At 39.6% G+C, this 20,032-nt stretch overlaps 3 protein-coding genes across 11 annotated transcripts; 2 read left to right on the top strand and 1 right to left on the bottom strand.

The window, feature by feature from the left end:
• Nucleotides 1-75: 75 nt before the first annotated feature.
• ints5 (integrator complex subunit 5) lies at nucleotides 76-4,746 on the bottom strand. The gene is made up of 2 exons (XM_053506160.1): nucleotides 4,447-4,746; nucleotides 76-4,186 (listed from the first exon to the last, which is right to left on the bottom strand). Exons 1-2 carry the CDS (start codon nucleotides 4,518-4,520, stop codon nucleotides 1,177-1,179), a joined length of 3,084 nt encoding a protein of 1,027 aa, XP_053362135.1. The 5' UTR covers nucleotides 4,521-4,746; the 3' UTR covers nucleotides 76-1,176.
• Nucleotides 4,747-4,824: 78 nt separating this feature from the next.
• Nucleotides 4,825-10,829, top strand: LOC128531972 (phospholipase A and acyltransferase 3-like). Of its 5 annotated transcripts, none has more exons than XM_053506170.1 (5): nucleotides 4,825-4,950; nucleotides 7,537-7,619; nucleotides 7,802-7,910; nucleotides 9,320-9,588; nucleotides 9,877-10,829. In XM_053506170.1, exons 2-5 carry the CDS (start codon nucleotides 7,605-7,607, stop codon nucleotides 9,985-9,987), a joined length of 504 nt encoding a protein of 167 aa, XP_053362145.1. In that variant the 5' UTR covers nucleotides 4,825-4,950; nucleotides 7,537-7,604; the 3' UTR covers nucleotides 9,988-10,829. The 5 variants fall into 5 exon arrangements, with proteins under 5 accessions (XP_053362145.1, XP_053362146.1, XP_053362143.1 ...); XM_053506171.1 differs by lacking the exon at nucleotides 4,825-4,950 and adding an exon at nucleotides 6,903-7,154; XM_053506168.1 differs by lacking the exon at nucleotides 4,825-4,950 and adding an exon at nucleotides 7,161-7,291.
• Nucleotides 7,264-19,729, top strand: LOC128531971 (phospholipase A and acyltransferase 3-like). 5 transcript variants are annotated; one of them, XM_053506166.1, is made up of 5 exons: nucleotides 7,264-7,291; nucleotides 14,099-14,177; nucleotides 16,665-16,773; nucleotides 18,255-18,523; nucleotides 18,682-19,728. In XM_053506166.1, exons 2-5 carry the CDS (start codon nucleotides 14,163-14,165, stop codon nucleotides 18,802-18,804), a joined length of 516 nt encoding a protein of 171 aa, XP_053362141.1. In that variant the 5' UTR covers nucleotides 7,264-7,291; nucleotides 14,099-14,162; the 3' UTR covers nucleotides 18,805-19,728. The 5 variants fall into 5 exon arrangements, with proteins under 5 accessions (XP_053362141.1, XP_053362142.1, XP_053362138.1 ...); XM_053506167.1 differs by having other exon boundaries at nucleotides 7,268-7,291; nucleotides 14,095-14,177; XM_053506163.1 differs by lacking the exon at nucleotides 7,264-7,291 and adding an exon at nucleotides 13,547-13,700 and having other exon boundaries at nucleotides 14,095-14,172; nucleotides 18,682-19,729.
• Nucleotides 19,730-20,032: the final 303 nt, after the last annotated feature.

Here is a 20,032-nt window from a genome sequence, read left to right as displayed (position 1 = left end):
GTTACATCAGTTTATTTGTAACTGTGGTGCAAGCAAAAATGGATGGCACACTTGTGATTCGCACAAAAGCAGAGCAGTGATTTATTTTTATTTATTGCCTGAGGGTGTACCAGATGCTAAAAAACTCACAAAAGAGCATAAACAGAAGCCTTTAGATATCTGCGAAAGAAATTTCTAAGGAGAAAGTTTCTTAAAGAGAATTATTACTGGTGATAAGACATGGATTCACCACTATAAGCCTGAGAGTAAACGGCAAAGTATGGAAGGGAAATATTCTTAAACAAAGGATTTAAAAAAAAAATAATAATAATAAAAAAAGTTTACCAACAGCTTTAAAATGTATCAATGCTTAGAGTTCTCTGGGATTCTTAAGAGCCAGTATTGGAAGATTATCAGAAAAAAGGTTCAGCAATCAAAATTGTTCATTATAGTGAAGTGCTTATTAAAGAGCTAAAGCCTGAACTTTAGATTAAACACAGAGGACTGCCATCCAAGTGCGTTGTGATCTTGCATGACAAGCCCTCATTCTGACCACACTGTCGACACTCAGGTCCCCTGAAAGCAGGCCTTGGAGAACAAAGATTCACTTTTGATGAAGAAGTGAAAACAGCAGTGCATTCATGGCTCGCAGCTCAGCCTAAAGCATTTTTTAATGAGGGAATACAATAGCTTGTTGACAGATGGACAAAGTGTATTGAAAAGCAAAGAGATTATGTTAAAAAATAATGTATTTGTCTTTTCTGAAAGTTAATTAAAACAAATTCTACAGCCAGAGTGTGGATAATGTGTGTCTCACCCTTGTATTAGTGGCAAGGCCATGGAAAGAAACACTAATGTAAAAAAAAAAAATCATAATAATAATAACAACCACAAGATAGAAAAGGCATTATACTTACAATGGTTCAATTATAAAGAATGCATTTCTCCTCCCATTTCAGTTTAAACTCGCAATGTTTGCCCTCAATCCAAAATAACAACAACAAAAAAACTCATCTAAACTAATCATATTATCTGAACATTCCACTTTATATTTATATTTGTTGATTCTTTTTGATGACTATAAACTTTTAAAACAAAAGGATTCAAAGATAAAGACAGATTAATATGTCAAAGAAACATTATGGGAAATACAAACTCAGTGCTCAGGAACATTCATTATCCTTAAAAACAGGTTCGCTAAACCTGAAACCTCCAACATAAGTGTCCAAGTCGGGCAATGTTCTTGTGAAGTACGCTGTGGATTGGTGCAATGTAACGTGCCACATCACCGTCCCGAGAGAAATCTCTGAAAAACATTCCCTTTTCAGCAATAAAAGTAAATTTCTGTGGCATAGGGCTGTTTCCACGCATGTACTCCCACACGCCCAGCAGTAAAAGTCTAACCTCAAATGGCGAGAGATGAGGAAAGACCTCATGAATGTTACTCAGCACGGGGGGCAAAAGTTGACCTTCTCCCATACAGGACACAAGCAGGCAAGATGCTTGGAGATGCCACGGGGAATCTGTCACAGAGGGCTCTCTTGAAGCCTCCCAGTGGGCCAACAGTGTGGCCAGAAGTCCTCTCAAAACAGCCGAGCAGTAACAGAGAGCTGGGCGTCCAGCTGCTACCACTCGCAGAAGGTGGAACAACACAGGATTGGCTTCGAAACATCTGCGAATGTGAATGTCCCGTTCCACGGTGGTCTTGGCGTGTTCTTCAGGTGGCCAGGACAGTTCTCCATTTGCTACATCTGGGCAAACGTTCTCCACCAGAGTTACTGCGATAACCTTGGCAGCTTCTGCATTGATTGGGGAGGGGTCATCCAAAACGGATTCACCAGCTGCATGATGGTGGCGGGGATTTCCTGAGCCTGAGCCATTACTGCTGCTTGCTCCAGTCCCAGAGCTGCAGCACTGCACTGTCACGGCAAGCAAAGTCTGCAAGTTCTGGTTAACCTTATCGGGATCTGATTGTGAAGCAACATAAGGAGGTTTCAGACCCTTTCCGATCACCCCAGCATGAAACACAGACCACACGCTACCAGAGAAGTTCACAGTTGTGCCGAATTTACAGTTGATGTCCAGCAGTGATGCACCCAAGTCTGGAACATGGGTGGGTGCGAGAGCGCCATCTTCACCAGTGGTTTCTTTTTGGCCTCCAAACAGATCCTGGTTGCCTTTGTGTAGCGCTCCTTCCACAAGATGCTGCAGGACAATTTTAAGTGTCATGGAGGAGAATGCTGAAAGGTGGGAGAGCAAGCGCATAGAATATCCGACTGTCTCTCCACCAGCCTGACCCCCAACCTTTAGTCCCTCCCCTCTTTGTCTCAGAGCTATAAAAAAATGGGCCACTGCTGCCCGCGATATCATTAGTAGCTCCGCGGGTGTGCAAGCTTTCGATAGCTGGCTGCAGGACAAAAGGCGAGCTGCTGCTCTGGATACCATAGTGTCACCGTGAAGGAGAAGCGGGCAGAAATCATGGAGATGGCTGGAAACTGCAGCTCCAACCTGAGCTGCCATGGATGAATGTGCTGAACTTCCAGATGGAGCACTGGCTTCTTCCTGGCTCTGTACTGCTGTGGCCAGATTGTTCAGAAGCTGCACTAACTCTCTACTGTTCAGATTTTGGGTGTGGATCTGAGCAACACAGCGTGCCACAGCTGCTGGAAGGAGCCCCGGGATGGAGGAGGAAAGAGGGGAGTGGAGTTGTGATGCTAATGCCAGCTCCTCGGGGTTCCTGGCTTGTGTGAGCAACTGGCACAAGGCTTCAGTAGCCACACTAGGACCACCGTAAACAGACAGCAGACAGAGCAGCTGATGTAACCAGAGATGCCTTTTTCTTTCGAGTTTGAGTGTCTCAGCGCAAAGCTCACCAACATGTGCCTGTAGCTCCTCGAGAAACGGGATTACACGTGGTGATGCACAGGTGGAGGTCGACTGCGGATACTGTTCTTCACCGTCAGGTCGGTTGTACACAAGCTTGTGGAGATGCAGGAGGAGCATCTGAAGTAGACGGTCGCAAGCTTCACGTACGCCGTCATGCGGCGAGGGCGTCGGGCCTGAAATGATAACAGAGGCTGGCGTGGCTGTGTCGGCAAGAAAGCGCAGCACCCGCGCTCCACCTGCAGGGCTCTGGCTGATCAGGTGCACTGCTAAGCCCAACATGTTCTCTAGCTCTTCTCTGGGCAAGCCCTGGAACTGAGCGTGCAGCTGGAGCAGCACAGGCGGACGGAGGAACTCCACCAGTTCGACTGACACGGCACCAAGTAGAGTTGGAGAAAGGGCAGCCAACTGAAGCAAGAAAGGCACAGTAGCTCTGCGGAGATGAGGTGAATTCTCCCACCATGCAGCCCCAGAAGACGGAGGCACGTTTTGCGGTGGGGGGGACAAACTATCCTGGAACATCCTAAGGAGCTCTCTCTTAATGCTGTCAGAATGCCTGGAGGTTAAATGCCCAAGGATGCCCACCACAGAGCCTATTTTTGGCACCCTGCTGGATTTGTCTATGACTTGCAGCTGGCTGGATTTTTCACTTGAAGAGTATCCATGTGCATAGAAGTCCTTGAGTCCACAGGCAAGCACCCGGCTGATGATGGTGCCAGGGAAAGCAGAGCCGATGTGGGCAACCACCCAGTCAAAATGAGGCGAGTGCTGTACAGACGTGTCCAACAAAGCGTCCACGCAAGCATCGGGGCACCAGGCCAACATCGCTGCCAGACACTGGGAGTAACACTCCATGAGGGAGCGAGTGGCTGCACAGGACATCCATAGCTGCAGAAGTTCATTCAGGCTAGAAGAGTGAGGAGCTGCTCTTCTCCCTGCGTGCTTGCTGCTGAGCTGGCCGAGCAAATCCACGGCCCAGGAAGACACCAGTGGAGCCCAGGCTTTCGGGTTAAGCCGAATAAATTCTAACAGCACGCCGTGGATCTCTTTAATCACATCTTCCAGGTTGGACACGCTGCTGTTGGTTCCTGTAGTCGTACTGTTATTGCCGCCGTCACTCTCAGCCTCCAGGTCTTGAAAAAAGGATGCCACGTATTCGTCGTAAACGCCCCGCAGGTGCTCTAGGACCGCACCTCGGCACGCAGGGACGGTGCGGAGGAGACGCACAGCACAGCGGGCATGATCCCGGACGCTGAGTTTACGCCCATGTGTCTGGTCGACCCCACTGATGAATGCTTTAATTTCTGATGCAAGTTCCTGAGGACTGTAGAAAGAACAAGATAGAATGTACTGAATGTTATTTACATTACTTACTATAGTAAAACCAAGTAAAGTCTTAGATATATAATAAAGGAAAGTGGATGATAAATAACTAACACTTTATGAAGCCAAGCTGGAACTAAATTATTAATTCTACATCATTTTACTCATTGTGTAGTGCAAGTGTTTGAGTTGTCTGATATATAAATGTTAAAAGCAGTGTGTATATCTAACACTATATAAAAGGAGTGCAGTGTTTCCCACCTGTAGTTACTCTGAGTGTGGCACTGTGCAGGCTGCACCGCTGACAAACTGCTCCCATCAAACATGGCAGACATGGCTCACGCGCTCAACCCAAACACGACATGTACATCTATCGGTTTATTAACTGACCGGATTCAATGGCTTATTTATGTAATTATAACCCCGGGTTTACACTTAATAACGGCTTTTATGAATGATAGAGAACATACATCAACCAGCGGAAGTTCACGACCGCTTTCTCGCTAGTCTTAGACAAAGTGGCGCTTTCACTACACTACTGCCCTCTGCCGGGCCGGAGACAATCAATGCACCTCTGCTGGGTCGGGGAATGACTGCCCTCTGCTGGCCCAGAAACGGAATTACCACTGTAGGCACCGTCTCAAAGTGAAGACGGCAGTGTATTGGAGTCTACTGAGCGGGCCAAACTCAGAAGTTCTCTACACACACCTATGGCTGTGTGTTTGAAATTTGCTCCTGTAAAGGACGTGCGAAGATACAACAAAGGTGAGTGATATATATATTTTTTTATTAACTGTTGCTTTTCACCTCCAGGGTCCAGGTTCGAATCCCGGCCAGGCATGTGTGCGTGTCCTGTCTGCTGCAGGAGCGCCATATAATGGCGGACCCTGTGCTCTGACCCCAGCCTACCAGTAAGAAGCTGGGATATGCGAAAAATAAAGAATTTCACTATGCAGTAATGCACAATGTATAGGCTAAACTTATACTATAGTCCTAAATATATAGACACTGAACTACTATATAATTCTAATATACACTACATAATAGATAGTACACTGCATCTGAAGATTTTATTATGCTGAAGTGTGTAACACAGTTACCAACACAGTTATCCAAAACAGGATTATCCAGGCCATTGTTACCTGGGAGAGAAATTGTAGCTGTAACTGATTTACAACCGTAATACGATATGAAATAAACATTTAAGAAGCAACTCTAGTAGAATAAATAAAAAAATATATTTAGTTTGGGAAGTAATAAATACAGTAATTTGTTAACATGCCATAGCTGTAGGATTGGTTGGGAAGAATTATACAAGCTACTTGTTCCAAGAACTGTACAATGTGTAGTTTGTGATGCCACATGCATCATTTTTTATGGGTACAGGCTTATTACCATGGCAAGGACTATTATTTCATTACTAAGCCTAGAGTGTAGTTGCTGGGAACACTAATTAACCTACAGGTCTTTGGAATGTGTGAGGAAACCAGAGTACCTGGAGGAAACCCACCCAGCACAAGGAGAACATGCAAACCTGGAGGCGGGAATCGAACCCAGATTCTGGAGGTGCAAGGCTACAGTGCTAACCATTACACCATCTTGCCATAATGTCCTCTTACTACTTTTTCACTAATCTTCGGCCATTATTTAATTTTAATCATATGCCTATGACTTACCAAGTTATGGTCATAACTTTATTATCTCATTCCCATTCCTTACAGTGTCAAAACCATGACTTAATTATTTCATTCCCATTCCTTACCTTGTTGAGACCATGACTTAAGAATGTTATTCATATGTCTTCTAGGATACTGTTTGGCTATGCCTTATGTATCTAGTTCCTAAGCCTTATCAGTCATGACCATGGCCCACTCCCATCAGCTAGTAGTTCTCAAAATTGTGCTTGTGTGCCTGGTGCTAGATTGGATAGATCATGAGGGGCCTTGAGCCTATCCGAAGGAGACTTGGGGCATGAGGCACTGTACACACAGGAAAGGGTGCATATATATTGCAGGGCATACACAACACACAGAGACCATGCAATCTCCCTGCATACAGACCTGAGGCGGGAATTGAATTCTCGACCCTGGAGATACAAGGCCACAAAGCGATAACCACTACACCATAGTTTATTGATCTGTAACTAATCTGCATAATAATAATAATCTCTTCAGGAATGCCATTATATATCTTATAAATTAATAAAATACATGTTTTTACAGGTTGTATACATTTTAATTTTATACATTTTGTAATGGTAAAAGGTGGCACAGGGATGTAGTGGTCAGCACTGTTGCTTTGGGGTCTGTGTGTGTGGGGTTTGCATGTTCTCCTCAGTGCTTGGTGGGCTGGGCAATCCGGTTTCCTTCCATAGTCCAAAGACATGAAGACTGGGCTAATTGCCGTTTCAAAATTGCCTGCAGTGTGTGTGTGTGTGTGTGTGTGTGCGCCCAGTGATGGATTGGCACCCCGTCCAGTGTGTACCCCGTCTCGTGCCCTAAGTCTCCTAGGATAGGCTCTAGGCCCCAGTGACCCTGTACATATGATAAAGCAGTATATAGACAACTGTGGCAGCAGCTGTAGAGCGGATGAAGTGTTGCCTGAGGCTGTGACTTTACCTGAATGGAGGAATTTGTTTAAGGGGAAGTTCCCTTATTCAGGGAGTAGGGAGGACTCTTCACGCGCTCTGTGGAACTGATGAATTACGTCGGGAATCCGCGTGTGAACGCGCGCGCGTGTCTGTGTGGTCATGTGACCCCACCTCAGCCCTCGGGGTTTACAGGAAGCGCAAACCTGTTGTGCAACATTTCTTTGCACCTGCAAAGCGCGTGCATCTCATCTGCGGTCTGTAACACGCATCCTGAAGTCACATCATCATCATCATCATCATCATTTGCTCCATTCGATCTGCACCAATAAACCGTAGCAGAGAGGTTACAGAGGTGGTGACCCGGCTCTCAGTAAATATGGTAGCGACCCCTTTAAAGACACCCCTCTGGGTTTTTTTTTCGGCTCGTCAGCTGATCTCTGGCGTTTAAAAGCGTTGCCCGTGTCCACCCGTACACAAACGCTGCCCTGGTCCGTGCTTTTATTCGGATTTCGTCAGGTCTGGACTTATTACTAAAGCGCCTCAGGGTGATCAGAGAGCAACATCGGTTATTATAAGTTAATCTTATCAGCTGTGGTGTAAAACATTCCGCCTCCTGCTGTAGGGGGTTCAGTTTAATATTCCGCTTTATTCGCTTTAGTTACCAACAGCATGTAGCTCGTTTTAGTAACGTTTTCTTTGTTGTTAATGTTTAGATGTTTGTCTGATATTAAATATACTCAATGATTCTTTGAAATCTCCAGACAGGGAGGAGAAACGAAAAGGAAAGTACACTTCTTCTGTCTACAGATCATCTTGTCTCTGATTTACAATGGCTTCAGGCCAGGTATGTGCACCTCAAGTTTTATTTACATATATAGCTAAATAACTTACCTTGTTACCCACTGTTACCTGTGAGGTAACAAAGTTTCACTACATTACACAAGCACTCATTCATTTTTAATATGAACAATTAATCTAAAGTAAAATTGAATTAAAATATGGAATTAAAATAGTTTTTTGACTCAGTTAGAGAAAAAACCACAGCCGGGTGACTTGATCGAGATATTCCGTGGGATTTACCAGCACTGGGGCATTTATGTTGGAGATGGCTACATCATTCACCTGGCACCACCCTGTGAGTCTACTGACACGCTAATAATAAAGAAAATGTTTCACCACACCTAATAATAAAACTAACCTTAATAAGGGTGTTTTCTGTAGGATATTATGAATCATTTAACATAATCAAAGTAGTGCAGGATAAAGTTACGTAGTGCCTGTTAGTGGAAGGAAAAGTCTTTTTACGGGAAATTTTCTTTTCATATGATTGCATTGTGATCATTTTGATATAATATACTTTAATGTCAAAAATATATAAATTACAACTTAAACTTTTTTTTTTTTACAACTTAAATTTTTCTTAAAAATCTTTAAAATTTTTTGCTCATGGTGCACCAACCTGTTAATGTATTTACAGAACATCATGCTTAGAGCAGAGTAAGTAAAAAGAAATAAAGTAAATTTTATTAAGAGAATAAAATTATTATTATTATATTGAAATATCACAAATGAAGACTGCGTTGTACTGAAGATCAGTATTTTCAGCACAACCAAACACTTGCCACTACAGTATTGCTTTGTGTGCGTGTGTGTGCATCTGTTTATACATAAACAGAATGCTGCTTTACCAGTAAGATATGTGAGCCAGCACTAATTGTTCGACAATTCTAAATATAGCCATAAAGGGAGTTTAAAATCAAGAAAAAAGCTGAGGATTCCTTAGGCAACACAATATAATGACCAAATGACCCCTCTCACACACATCTTAGAACCTTAATTTGTCTCAAAAAGTTTTGGTTTAAGCTGCTAGAATTTTAGACTATAATAGCTTGTATTTGTCATGGTTTGTGTTATCAAATGCATCATGATTATTATTAAATATGTGCATGACATGCATAAGTACATATTCATGTATCGTTTGTTTTTTTTATTTATAATTAGTGTTTGGTGATAAATTCTCACTCCAGTGAGGAAAGTTGCCCATTACACAAGTTTTATATCACTTCAATAATCAATATGAATTAAACTGAATTCAATATACAGGTGCATCTCCGTAAATTAGAATATTATTGAAACGTTGATTTATTTTAGTAATTCGATTAAGAAAGTGAAGTTCATGTATTATATCAAATTACTGAAAGAAATTAGCTTTTCGATGATATTCTAGTTTATTGAGATGCACCTGTATTTACTTCTTATGTTGTTCCTTCATTTTTGCATGCACTTTTAATCATAAGGAAATTGGCTGTTTATTTTGTTTACTTTTCTATCATAGGGACCTGAGTCATCCAGGTCCCTAGATTGTTTAGTAACCTAGAACAAAGTCATGGCAACGTATCAGGTGTTCCTAAAGATGTCCTATCAGCCATTCAAACCAATGAAAAATATCTGTATCGACTCCACTATTATACCTGTATCATTCAGTATTATACAAATGTTCTAATACAAGACTCCTTTAATATTGTCCCTGCGTTTACATTGTAGGTGAGGTCCCTCAAGCGGGTGCCTACAGCGTGATGTCCGTGCTATGTGATAAGGCAATAGTGAAAAAAGAGCAGCTCTACGATGTGGTTGGCGAGGACAAGTACACCGTTAACAATCTGCTGGATGAAAAATACGAGCCACGTCCCATCGATGTCATCCTCCAGGAAGCACACAGGCTTTTGGGACAGGAGCTGCCCTACTGCGTGTTCCGTAGGAATTGTGAGCATTTTGTAACAGACTTGCGATACGGAAAGACAGAGTCACGACAGGTACAGGATCAATCTGTTTAGTTTAAGCTTGCAGCTCTTAATAAAAAAAAAAATTATATATATATATATATATATATATATATATATATATATATATATATATATATATATGTGTGTATATGTATATATATATATATATATATATATTTATATATATACATACATACATACATATATGTGTATATATATATATATATATATACACCTATATGAAAATATAAAACAAAAAGCTGCTATGATTATTTGAACTTGCATAGATTTACTTTATCTCGTTTATGATATTTGCAGGTCCGGAAAGTTGTGGAAGTGGGAGTAGGCGTTGCACTTCTCGGTTTTTTTCTTGCAGCTGCAGCAAGCTTTATTCGCTCGAGAAACAAAGAGGAGCCGCAAAAAAAGTGAGACCTCATCTTGGGGAGTAGCTTTAAAGACAAACAGCAGCAGGTTTTTGGCCCCGTCCCTAAAGACCTCTTCTATCCAGTAAACAGCCAACCATTACTATGATCTAATTCCGCAATTTAGTTGGAAAATCTGGATCCATAATCTAATTTAGTAAATACTGAATACGAGACGGTTAAACATTTCAGAACTCAGTTTGTACGTAGGGATGATTTCATCCTTCTGTTCAACAGTTGGAGTGGCGTTGGGCCTGGATCTGTAGTTTCTAAGCCAGCTTGTGTCTGAAGTAAAAAGTAACAATATTAAATTGCATATAAGGAAAAACATTTCTGGATTTCCTACCACCAGAAAGAACACTTATTTTAGAAGTACAGTTAAAATGGAATGGAAAACGTGCGTGCGTGTGTGGCAGCGAGGGTGTGCTTCACACACACACTCTCTGCTCTTCACAGAAACGCTGCTCTGTCGCAATTCCTTTCAAAGTGTATAGCAAAACGTGTTAATGCAATACATTTCTGTGAGAAATACTTTATTTTCTGGAAATATTTCATGGGTGCCAACAATTTTGGCCATGACTGTACTGTATATATTTTTTAAATAAACAATAAAAAAAATAAACTCCCAGAGCTGTTTACCAACAAAAGCATCCATACATTTGAATCAGTGCATTGAAGATCTAGATGACCTGTGTGACTGTGATGGGTGTATCAGTCCAACTGGCAGTAACTGGTTCTGTGCCTAGCTTAACATTTCTCTTGTTTTCTCCAAGGGTTTATATGTTGGTTTACAGTACATGTTCATACGTCCAAATGTTCTTTAACATGTCTGAATAAAGTTTATGTTTAATTACACTGCTTGTGGTCAGAAGATGTCTATTCAATTTCTGTATCAGCAGTTCCAAGTGTAGTGCTGGCTGTAATTCAAGTCACAGTCACAATCTACAGGCATGTACTGTATATGTTGGACGTTGACAAATGTTATGTGAGCTTTATGTTTTCTGCCACAGAAGAGTCCACAACATAATCTAGTTAGAAACAAAAACACATGACCCATCATTTTTTAATAAAGATTATGTGCTGTTATTGGACTATAATGAATTTTTAACAGCACTGGTAACCATCAATGACTTATTTTCTATTTTCCTAACAACACACCCATATGTGAAAGTAGATGTTCTCTTTAAGACCAGCATTGCTATGCTTCAGCTCATAGTTTCACTCAAAGATTACATTAGCAAGAATTTAAACATAATTGGTCACTTTAAAAATAATTGGTCACTCCCAAAGAAGGCAACAGGAAAGCTACACCCTGTCATCTGTAGAGTACAATTTTCATTCCTGAATTCGTGGCTAGGACACTGTAATTTACTAAAGTGAAACGGCAAGCGTGACAGGATCATGACACGCAGGAGCAGCTTTTCTAGTCTTAATCAAAGATCATTACTTTTTATTAAGGATCATGATGTGTATATTTAACATGCAACATTTAGCAAGGCAGACATACATTGTGATGGGTGTATAAGTCAAGTTGGCAGTAACTGGTTCGGTGCCTAACTTAACATTTCTCTTGTTTTCTCCAAGGGTAGGAAAGTGAAACTAAGCTTCACCTCATTGTTGTCTCTTTACACACTCGAAACTTTTCTCTGCATTACGATGGAACCAGACCAGGTATAAAATCTGTAGTCCTAAATATATAGACACTGAACTACTACTGTATATAGTTCTAACAGACACTACATAATAGATAGTACACTGCATCTGGAGATTTTTTATGCTGAAGTGTGTAACACAGTTACCAACACAGTTATCCAAACAGGATTATCCAGGCCATTGTTACCTGGGAGAGAAATTGTAGCTGTAACTGATTTACAACCCTAATATGATATGAAATAAACATTTAAGAAGCAACTCTAGTAGAATGAATTTAAAAAAGCAGTTAAAAAATATATTTAGTTTGGGCAGTAATAAGTACTGTACAATAATTTGTTAACATGCCATAGCTGTAGGATTGGTTTGTGAAGAATTATACAAGCTACTTGTTCCATGCACTGTACAATGTGTAGTCTGTGATGCCACATGCATCTTCTTTTTTTTTTATAGGTACAGGCTTATTACCGTGGCAAGACCTATTATTTCATTACTAGGCCTAGAGTGTAGTTGCTGACTGAAAAACATAATAGCAGTTTGAAAGTTGATTGATATCTTAGCAGATTTTATAGGATTTCCTAGATGTAATCCATCCATCTATCTAGGAAACTCTGTAGTCCAACTAGGGACTGCAAAGGCCAGTGCAGACCATTGTATTTATTCTAATTTTTACAACCATGGTCGGACCTCTGGTCAACATTCATACTTGTACCCACACTAAGGGCATTTGGGAACACCAATTAGCCTAATGTACAGGTCTTTGTGTGAGGAAACCAGAGTACACGGAGGAAACCCACCAATCACAAGGAGAACATGCAAACTCCATGCATGCAGTGTCAAAACCATGACTTAATTATCTCATTCCTATCCCTTACCTTGTTGAAACCATGAATGTTATTCATATGTCTTACTAGGATACTGCTTGGCTATGCCTTAATTATCTAGTTCCTAAGCCTTGTCAGTCATGACCATGGCCCACTCCCATCAGCTCGAAGTTTTCTGCAAAATTGTGCTTGTGTGCCCGGTCCTAGATTGGATAGATCACAAGGAGACTTGGGGCATGAGGCACTGTACACACTGGAAAGGGTGCCTATATATTGCAGGGCATACACAACACATAGAGACCATGCAAACTCCCTGCATACAGACCTGAGGCAGGAATTGAATTCTCGACCCTGGAGATACAAGGCCACAAAGCGATAACCACTACACCATAGTTTATTGATCTGTAAATAATCTGCATAATAATAATAATAATAATCTCTTCAGGAATGCCATTATATATCTTATAAATTAATAAAATACATGTTTTTACAGGTTGTATACATTTTAATTTTATACATTTTGTAATGGTAAAAGCTGGCACAGGGATGTAGTGGTCAGCACTGTTGCTTTGGGGTCTGTGTGTGGGGGGTTTGCATGTTCTCCTCAGTGCTTGGTGGGTTTCCTCTGGGTAATCCGGTTTCCTTCCACAGTCCAATGACATGAAGACTGGGCTAATTGCCGTTTCCAAATTGCCTGCAGTGTGTGTGTGTGTGTGTGTGTGTGCGCCCAGTGATGGATTGGCACCCCGTCCAGTGTGTACCCCGTCTCGTGCCCTAAGTCTCCTGGGATAGGCTCTAGGCCCCAGTGACCCTGTACATATGATAAAGCAGTATATAGACAACTGTGGCAGCAGCTGTAGAGCGGATGAAGTGACGCCTGAGGCTGTGACTTTACCTGAATGGAGGAATTTGTTTAAGGGGAAGTTCCCTTATTCAGGGAGTAGGGAGGACTCTTCACGCGCTCTGTGGAACTGATGACTTACGTCGGGAATCCGCGTGTGAACGCGCGCGCGTGTCTGTGTGGTCATGTGACCCCACCTCAGCCCTCGGGGTTTACAGGAAGCGCAAACCTGTTGTGCAACATTTCTTTGCACCTGCAAAGCGCGTGCATCTCATCTGCGGTCTGTAACACGCATCCTGAAGTCACATCATCATCATCATCATCATCATTTGCTCCATTCGATCTGCACCAATAAACCGTAGCGGAGAGGTTACAGAGGTGGTGACCCGGCTCTCAGTAAATATGGTAGCGACCGCTTTAAAGACACCCCTCTGGGTTTTTTTTCGGCTCGTCAGCTGATCTCTGGCGTTTAAAAGCGTTGCCCGTGTCCACCCGTACACAAACACCGCCTCCATCTCAGAGGAGAAACGCTGCTTTTATTCGGATTTCGTCAGGTCTGGACTTATTACTAAAGCGCCTCAGGGTGATCAGAGAGCAACATCGGTTATTATAAGTTAATCTTATCAGCTGTGGTGTAAAACATTCCGCCTCCTGCTGTAGGGGGTTCAGTTTAATATTCCGCTTTATTCGCTTTAGTTACCAACAGCATGTAGCTCGTTTTAGTAACGTTTTCTTTGTTGTTAATGTTTAGATGTTTGTCTGATATTAAATATACTCAATGATTCTTTGAAATCTCCAGACAGGGAGGAGAAACGAAAGGGAAAGTACACTTCTTCTGTCTACAGATCATCTTGTCTCTGATTCACAATGGCTTCAGGTCAGGTATGTGCACCTCAAGTTTTATTTACATATATATATATATATATATATATATATATATATATATATATATATATAATTTTTGGGGGGCTGACTCTGTGTGTGTGTGTGTGTAGTGTTATAAGGTGCTTTATCCTTTTTTTCACCCTTCTAATAAGGAACTATTACATTTAAAAACAATGTAACTTACCTTGTCACCAACAGTCATGTCCAAAAGTTTTGAGAATTACATAAATATTGGAAATTGGAAAAGTTGCTGCCTAAGTTTTTATAATAGCAATTTGCATATACTCCGGAATGTTATGAAGAGTGATCAGATAAATTGCATAGTCCTTCTTTTTTTTAATACTCTTTATTTTCATTTTTTATTAAGAAAACATACATACATACATACAGTACCGCCTGAACCTTTACAAGAAAGAGATGGACCGTATATCAAAGTTCTTGAAAGTTTAGTTTATTGCAAAAAGGAACTCGAACCCCCCCCCCCCCATTCTTCTAATATTAATCAAATTGTTTGTGAAAGGTTCATAAAAATAAAATAAAAGGCTTATTATACATGAGTAGCATTTATAATCATAATATAATATAGAACTGGCTGGGACAGAAATTAAAATTGAAGCAAGGTGTACATGGACCATGAAATCAAAAAAGACAATATAAAATAAGTAATGAAATAAATAAATTAACATATAACAGCCTTGTGAAAGTCCATATCAGTTTAGTCTATCTGCAAAAATAATATGAGTAGTTCCCAAATCTTTTTAAAAATGGACAGTTTATCACTTAGTATGAATCTCAATTCTTCTAAGTGTAACATGTTTCCAAGTTCTCTAGCCCACATTTCAAAGGTGGGAACAGCATCAGATTTCCACATTTGTAAAATGAGTTTTTTTGCAATACACATACAGAATAGAATTGCTTGTGTTTGGTTTCTACTGCAAGAACTGTCCACTACTCCTAAAAGTCCAATACTAGGATCAGGTTCCAGATTCATTGAATATGCTTCAGAAAGAAATTTAAATATATTTTTCCAGAATGGTTGTAATTTACTGCATGCCCACAAAGAATGAAACAAAGTTCCTGTTGACACATTGCACTTATTACAACATAAAGAGATATCTTATGAAGTTTTGATTTAGAATAATGGAGCCTATGAATTACCTTATATTGGATCAGATGATGTCTCGCGTTCACAGAACATGAATGTACATTACTCAAGCATTCATCCCACCTGTCATCACTAATGCTAATACCCATTTCATCTTCCCAATCCTGTCTCATTTTGTCTGTATTGCTGTCCACCTTCTCTAACAGTAATTTGTATATATTAGATACATTACCAATAATTCCAGGATGTAAATTAACAATTGTATCTAATGTAGGATCCAACCTTTCAGTTTCGAAGTCTTTAATATGTGCATAGTCCTTCTTTGCCGTGAAAATTAACTTAATCCCAAAAAACCTTTCCACTGCATTTCATTGCTGTCATGAAACTGCTGATATCATTTCAGTAATCGTCTTGCTAACTCGGGTGAGAATGTTGACGAGCACAAGGCTGGAGAGCATTATGTCAGGCTGACTGGGTTAGAATGGCAGACTTGACATGTTAAAAGGAGGGGGATGCTTAAAATCATTGTTCTTCCATTGAATCTGGAAAAAGGCTTGTCCGGAGAAGAAAAGGTGAGTGCTACCATCAGTCCTGTGTCATGCCAACAGTGAAGCATCCTGAGACCATTCATGTGTGGGGTTGCTTCTCATCCAAGGGAGTGGGCTCACAACTCACAATTTTGCCCAAAAACACAGCCATGAATAAAAAATGGTACCAAAACACCCTCCAACAGCAACTTCTTCCAACAATCTAACAACAGTTTGGTGAAGAACAATGCATTTTCCAGCACGATGGAGCACTGTGCCATAAGGCAAAAAAAAACAAAACTAAGTGGCTCGGGGACCAAAACGTTGAAATTTTGGGTCCATGGCCTGGAAACTCCCCAGATCTTAATCCCATTGAGAATTTGTGGTCAGTCCTTAAAGGGGCGGGTGGACAAACAAAAACCCACTAATTCTGACCATCTCCAAGAAGTAATTATGAAAGAATGGGTTGCTATCAGTCAGAATTTGGCAGAGAAGTTGATTGAGAGCATGCCCAGTCGAATTGCAGAGGTCCGGAAAAAGAAGGGCCAACACTGCAAATACTGACTATTTGCATAAATGTCATGTAATTGTCGATAAAAGCTTTTGAAACATATGAAGTGCTTGTAATTATATTTCAGTACATCACAGAAACAACTGAAACAAAGATCTAAAAGCAGTTTAGCAGCAAACTTTGTGAAAACTAGTATTTGTGTCATTCTCAAAACTTTTGGCAACGACTGTACATTACAAGTTTCACTACATTACACAAGCACTCATTAATTTTTAATATGAACAATTAATCCAAAGTAAAAATTTAATTAAATGTTGAATTGAAATTGTTTTTTGACTCAGTTAGAGAAAAAACCACAGCCGGGTGACTTGATCGAGATATTCCGTGGGACGTACCAGCACTGGGGCATTTATGTTGGAGATGGCTACATCATTCACCTGGCACCACCCTGTGAGTCTACTGACACGCTAATAATAAAGAAAATGTTTCACCACACCTAATAATAAAACTAACCTTAATAAGGGTGTTTTCAGTAGGATGTTATGAATCATTTAACATAATCAAAGTAGTACAGAATAAAGTTCAGACACATAGTGCCTGTTAGTGGAAGAAAAATTAAGTGTTGCAAGTCTTTTTAAGGAAAAGTTTGTTTTGATATTATCGCATTGTGATCATTTTGATATAATATATTTTAATGTAAAAAAATATTAATTACAACTTGGTTCTTGTATAAAGAAATATTTTTTTGCTCATGGTGCACCAACCTGTTAATGTATTCACAGAACATTATGCTTAGATTCAAGATAGAGCAGAGTGAGTAAAAAGAAATAAAGTAAATTTTACTGAGAGAATAAAATTATTATTATATTAAAATATCACAAATGAAGACTGCGTTGTACTGAAGATTAGTATTTTCAGCACAACCAAACACTTGCCACTACAGTATTGCTTTGTGTGTGTGTGTGCATCTGTTTATATATAAACAGAATGCTGCTCTACCAGTAAGATTAGTGAGCCAGCACTAATTGTTTGACAATTCTAAACATAGCCATAAGGAGGGTTGAAAATCAAGAAAAACGGTCAGGATTCCTTTGGCAACACAATATAATGACCAAACCCCTCACACACATCTTAAAACCTTTATCTGTCTATGTATAAGTACATATTCATGTATCTTTAGTTTTTTAATTTATAATTGGTGTTAGTGATAAAACATTGTCACTCCCTAAAGAATTTTTTATATCACTTCAATAATCAATATAAATTAAATTGAATTCAATATACAGTACAGGTGCATCTCAGTAAATTAGAATATCATCGAAATGTTGATTTATTTCAGTAATTCAATTCAAAAAAGTGTAGTTCATGTATTATATAGATTCATTACACATAGACTTATATATTTCACTTTTTTTTTCTTACAGCTAATGAAAACCCGAAATTTAGTATCTCAGAAAATCATAATATTATTTACGATTTTCAGCACAGAAATGTTGGACTACTGAAAAGTATGAACGTGTACAGCACTCAATACTTGGTCAGGGCTTACTTTGCATGAATCAGTCTGTGCATAATTAATCTATATAATAAGTTTCACTTTTTCAATTGAATTACTGAAATAAAACAACTTTTTGATAATTTTCTAGTTTATTGAGATGCACCTGTATTTACTTATGTTGTTCCTTCATTTTTGCATGCACTTTTAATCATAAGAAACTGGCTTTTTTTTTTTGGCTGAGTCATCCAGGTCCCTAGATTGTTTAGTAACAGTTGGAGAAACTCATGACAATGTATCAGGTGTTCCTAAAGAGGTCTTATCACCAGTTCAAACCAATAAACAAATATCTGTATTGACTCCAGTATTGTACCTGTATTATACAATTTTTCTAATATAAGACTCCTTTAATATTGTCCCTGTGTTTACATTGTAGGTGAGGTCCCTCAAGCAGGTGCCTACAGCATGATGTCCGTGCTATGTGATAAGGCAATAGTGAAAAAAGAGCAGTTTTGGGATGTGGTTGGCGAGGACAAGTACACCGTTAACAATCTGCTGGATGAAAAATACGAGCCACGTCCCATCGATGTCATCCTCCAGGAAGCACACAGGCTTTTGGGACAGGACCTGCCCTACTGCGTGTTCCGTAGGAATTGTGAGCATTTTGTAACAGACTTGCGATACGGAAAGCCAGAGTCACGACAGGTACAAGATCAATCTGTTAAGTTTAAGCTTGCAGCTCTTCATTAAGAATCTACCATGTGTATAGAAAACACCTATATATAAAAATATCAAACAAAAAAAGCTGCTATGATTATTTTAACTTGCATAGATTTACTTTATCCCGTTTATGATATTTGCAGGTCCGGAAAGCTGTGGAAGTGGGAGTAGGCGTTGGTGTTGCTGCACTTCTCGGTGTTGGAGTTCTTGCAGTAGCAGCAAGCTTTTTTGGCTCGAGAAATAAAGAGGAGCCGCAAAAAAAGTGAGACCTTAGATGGGGAGTAGCTGTAAAGACGAACACCACCAGGTTTTTGGCCCCCGTCCCTAAAGACCTCTTCTATCCAGTAAACAGCCAACCATTACTATGATCTAATTCAGTTGGAAAATCTGGATCCATAATCTAATTTTGTAAATACTGAATACGAGACGGTTAAACATTTCAGAACTCAGTTTGTACGTAGGGATGATTTCATCCTTCTGTTCAACAGTTGGGCCTGGATCTGTAGTTTCTAAGCCAGCTTGTGTCTGAAGTAAAAAGTAACAATATTAAATTGCATATAAGGAAAAACTTTTCTGGATTTCCTACCACCAAGTATATGCTAAGCCTTTTTAATGTCTTTTACTGCCAAAAAAAAGATGGGTGCTGATCCCACCAAATAGCTACAAGTGTGTAACACAAAACCAATTTACTTAGTTTTACTTAAGCACTTGAAATATCAGTCTGTGTGTGTAATTAATCTACATAATAAGAGTTTTACTTTTTGTATTGAATTACTGAAATAAATCAACTTTTTGATGATATTCTAATTTATTGGGTTGCACATGTATGTAGGGTATATTAGGGTAAACAGATGGCCAAACTGGAGCTTTAATAACATAGTTCAGGAATGTAAGGTGAGGTATAGGGTGTGTGTTCGAGCATTATCAATCTCTAATGAAACTCATTACCATCAGAAATCTAGAATCTAGACTGTAACAAAAACAAAGTTAATGTTTTTACCATTGGTACAGCCTCCTTTATTTCTGATGAGTTGCTAATTCAAGTAAATTTTTAAAATAAATTTAAAAAAAGCTTGTAATGTAAAATAATACCGGTTCATAATCAAGTTTATATGTTGGTGCCAATTCACTTTCGTACATCCAAATGTTCTTTAACATGTCTGAATAATAAAAAAAAAAGTTTATTTACACTGCTTGTTGAATTCTTAATTTTGATTGGTCAGAAGATGTCTATTCAATTCCTGTAACAGCAGTTCTGACAGTAGTGTCGGCTGTAATTCAAGGCACAGACACAATATGCAGGCATGTACCTGCATATGGTGAGAAGTGTTATGGTTTCTGCCACCGAAGGATCCACAACATAAAATCTAGTTAGAAACAGAACAAAAAAAAACCATGATACAGATAAATGTTCCAATGTGCTGTTATTAAAAGATAATTTTTAACAGCACTACACCAAACCTGCACTGATTATTTACTCATTTCCTATTTTCC

The sequence above is a fragment of the Clarias gariepinus genome, chromosome 10, assembly GCF_024256425.1.
Source record: "Clarias gariepinus isolate MV-2021 ecotype Netherlands chromosome 10, CGAR_prim_01v2, whole genome shotgun sequence".
Classification (NCBI taxonomy): Eukaryota; Metazoa; Chordata; class Actinopteri; order Siluriformes; family Clariidae; genus Clarias; species Clarias gariepinus.
Note: the sequence above shows the minus strand (reverse complement) of the source record. Positions and strands in the feature narration are given on the sequence as shown.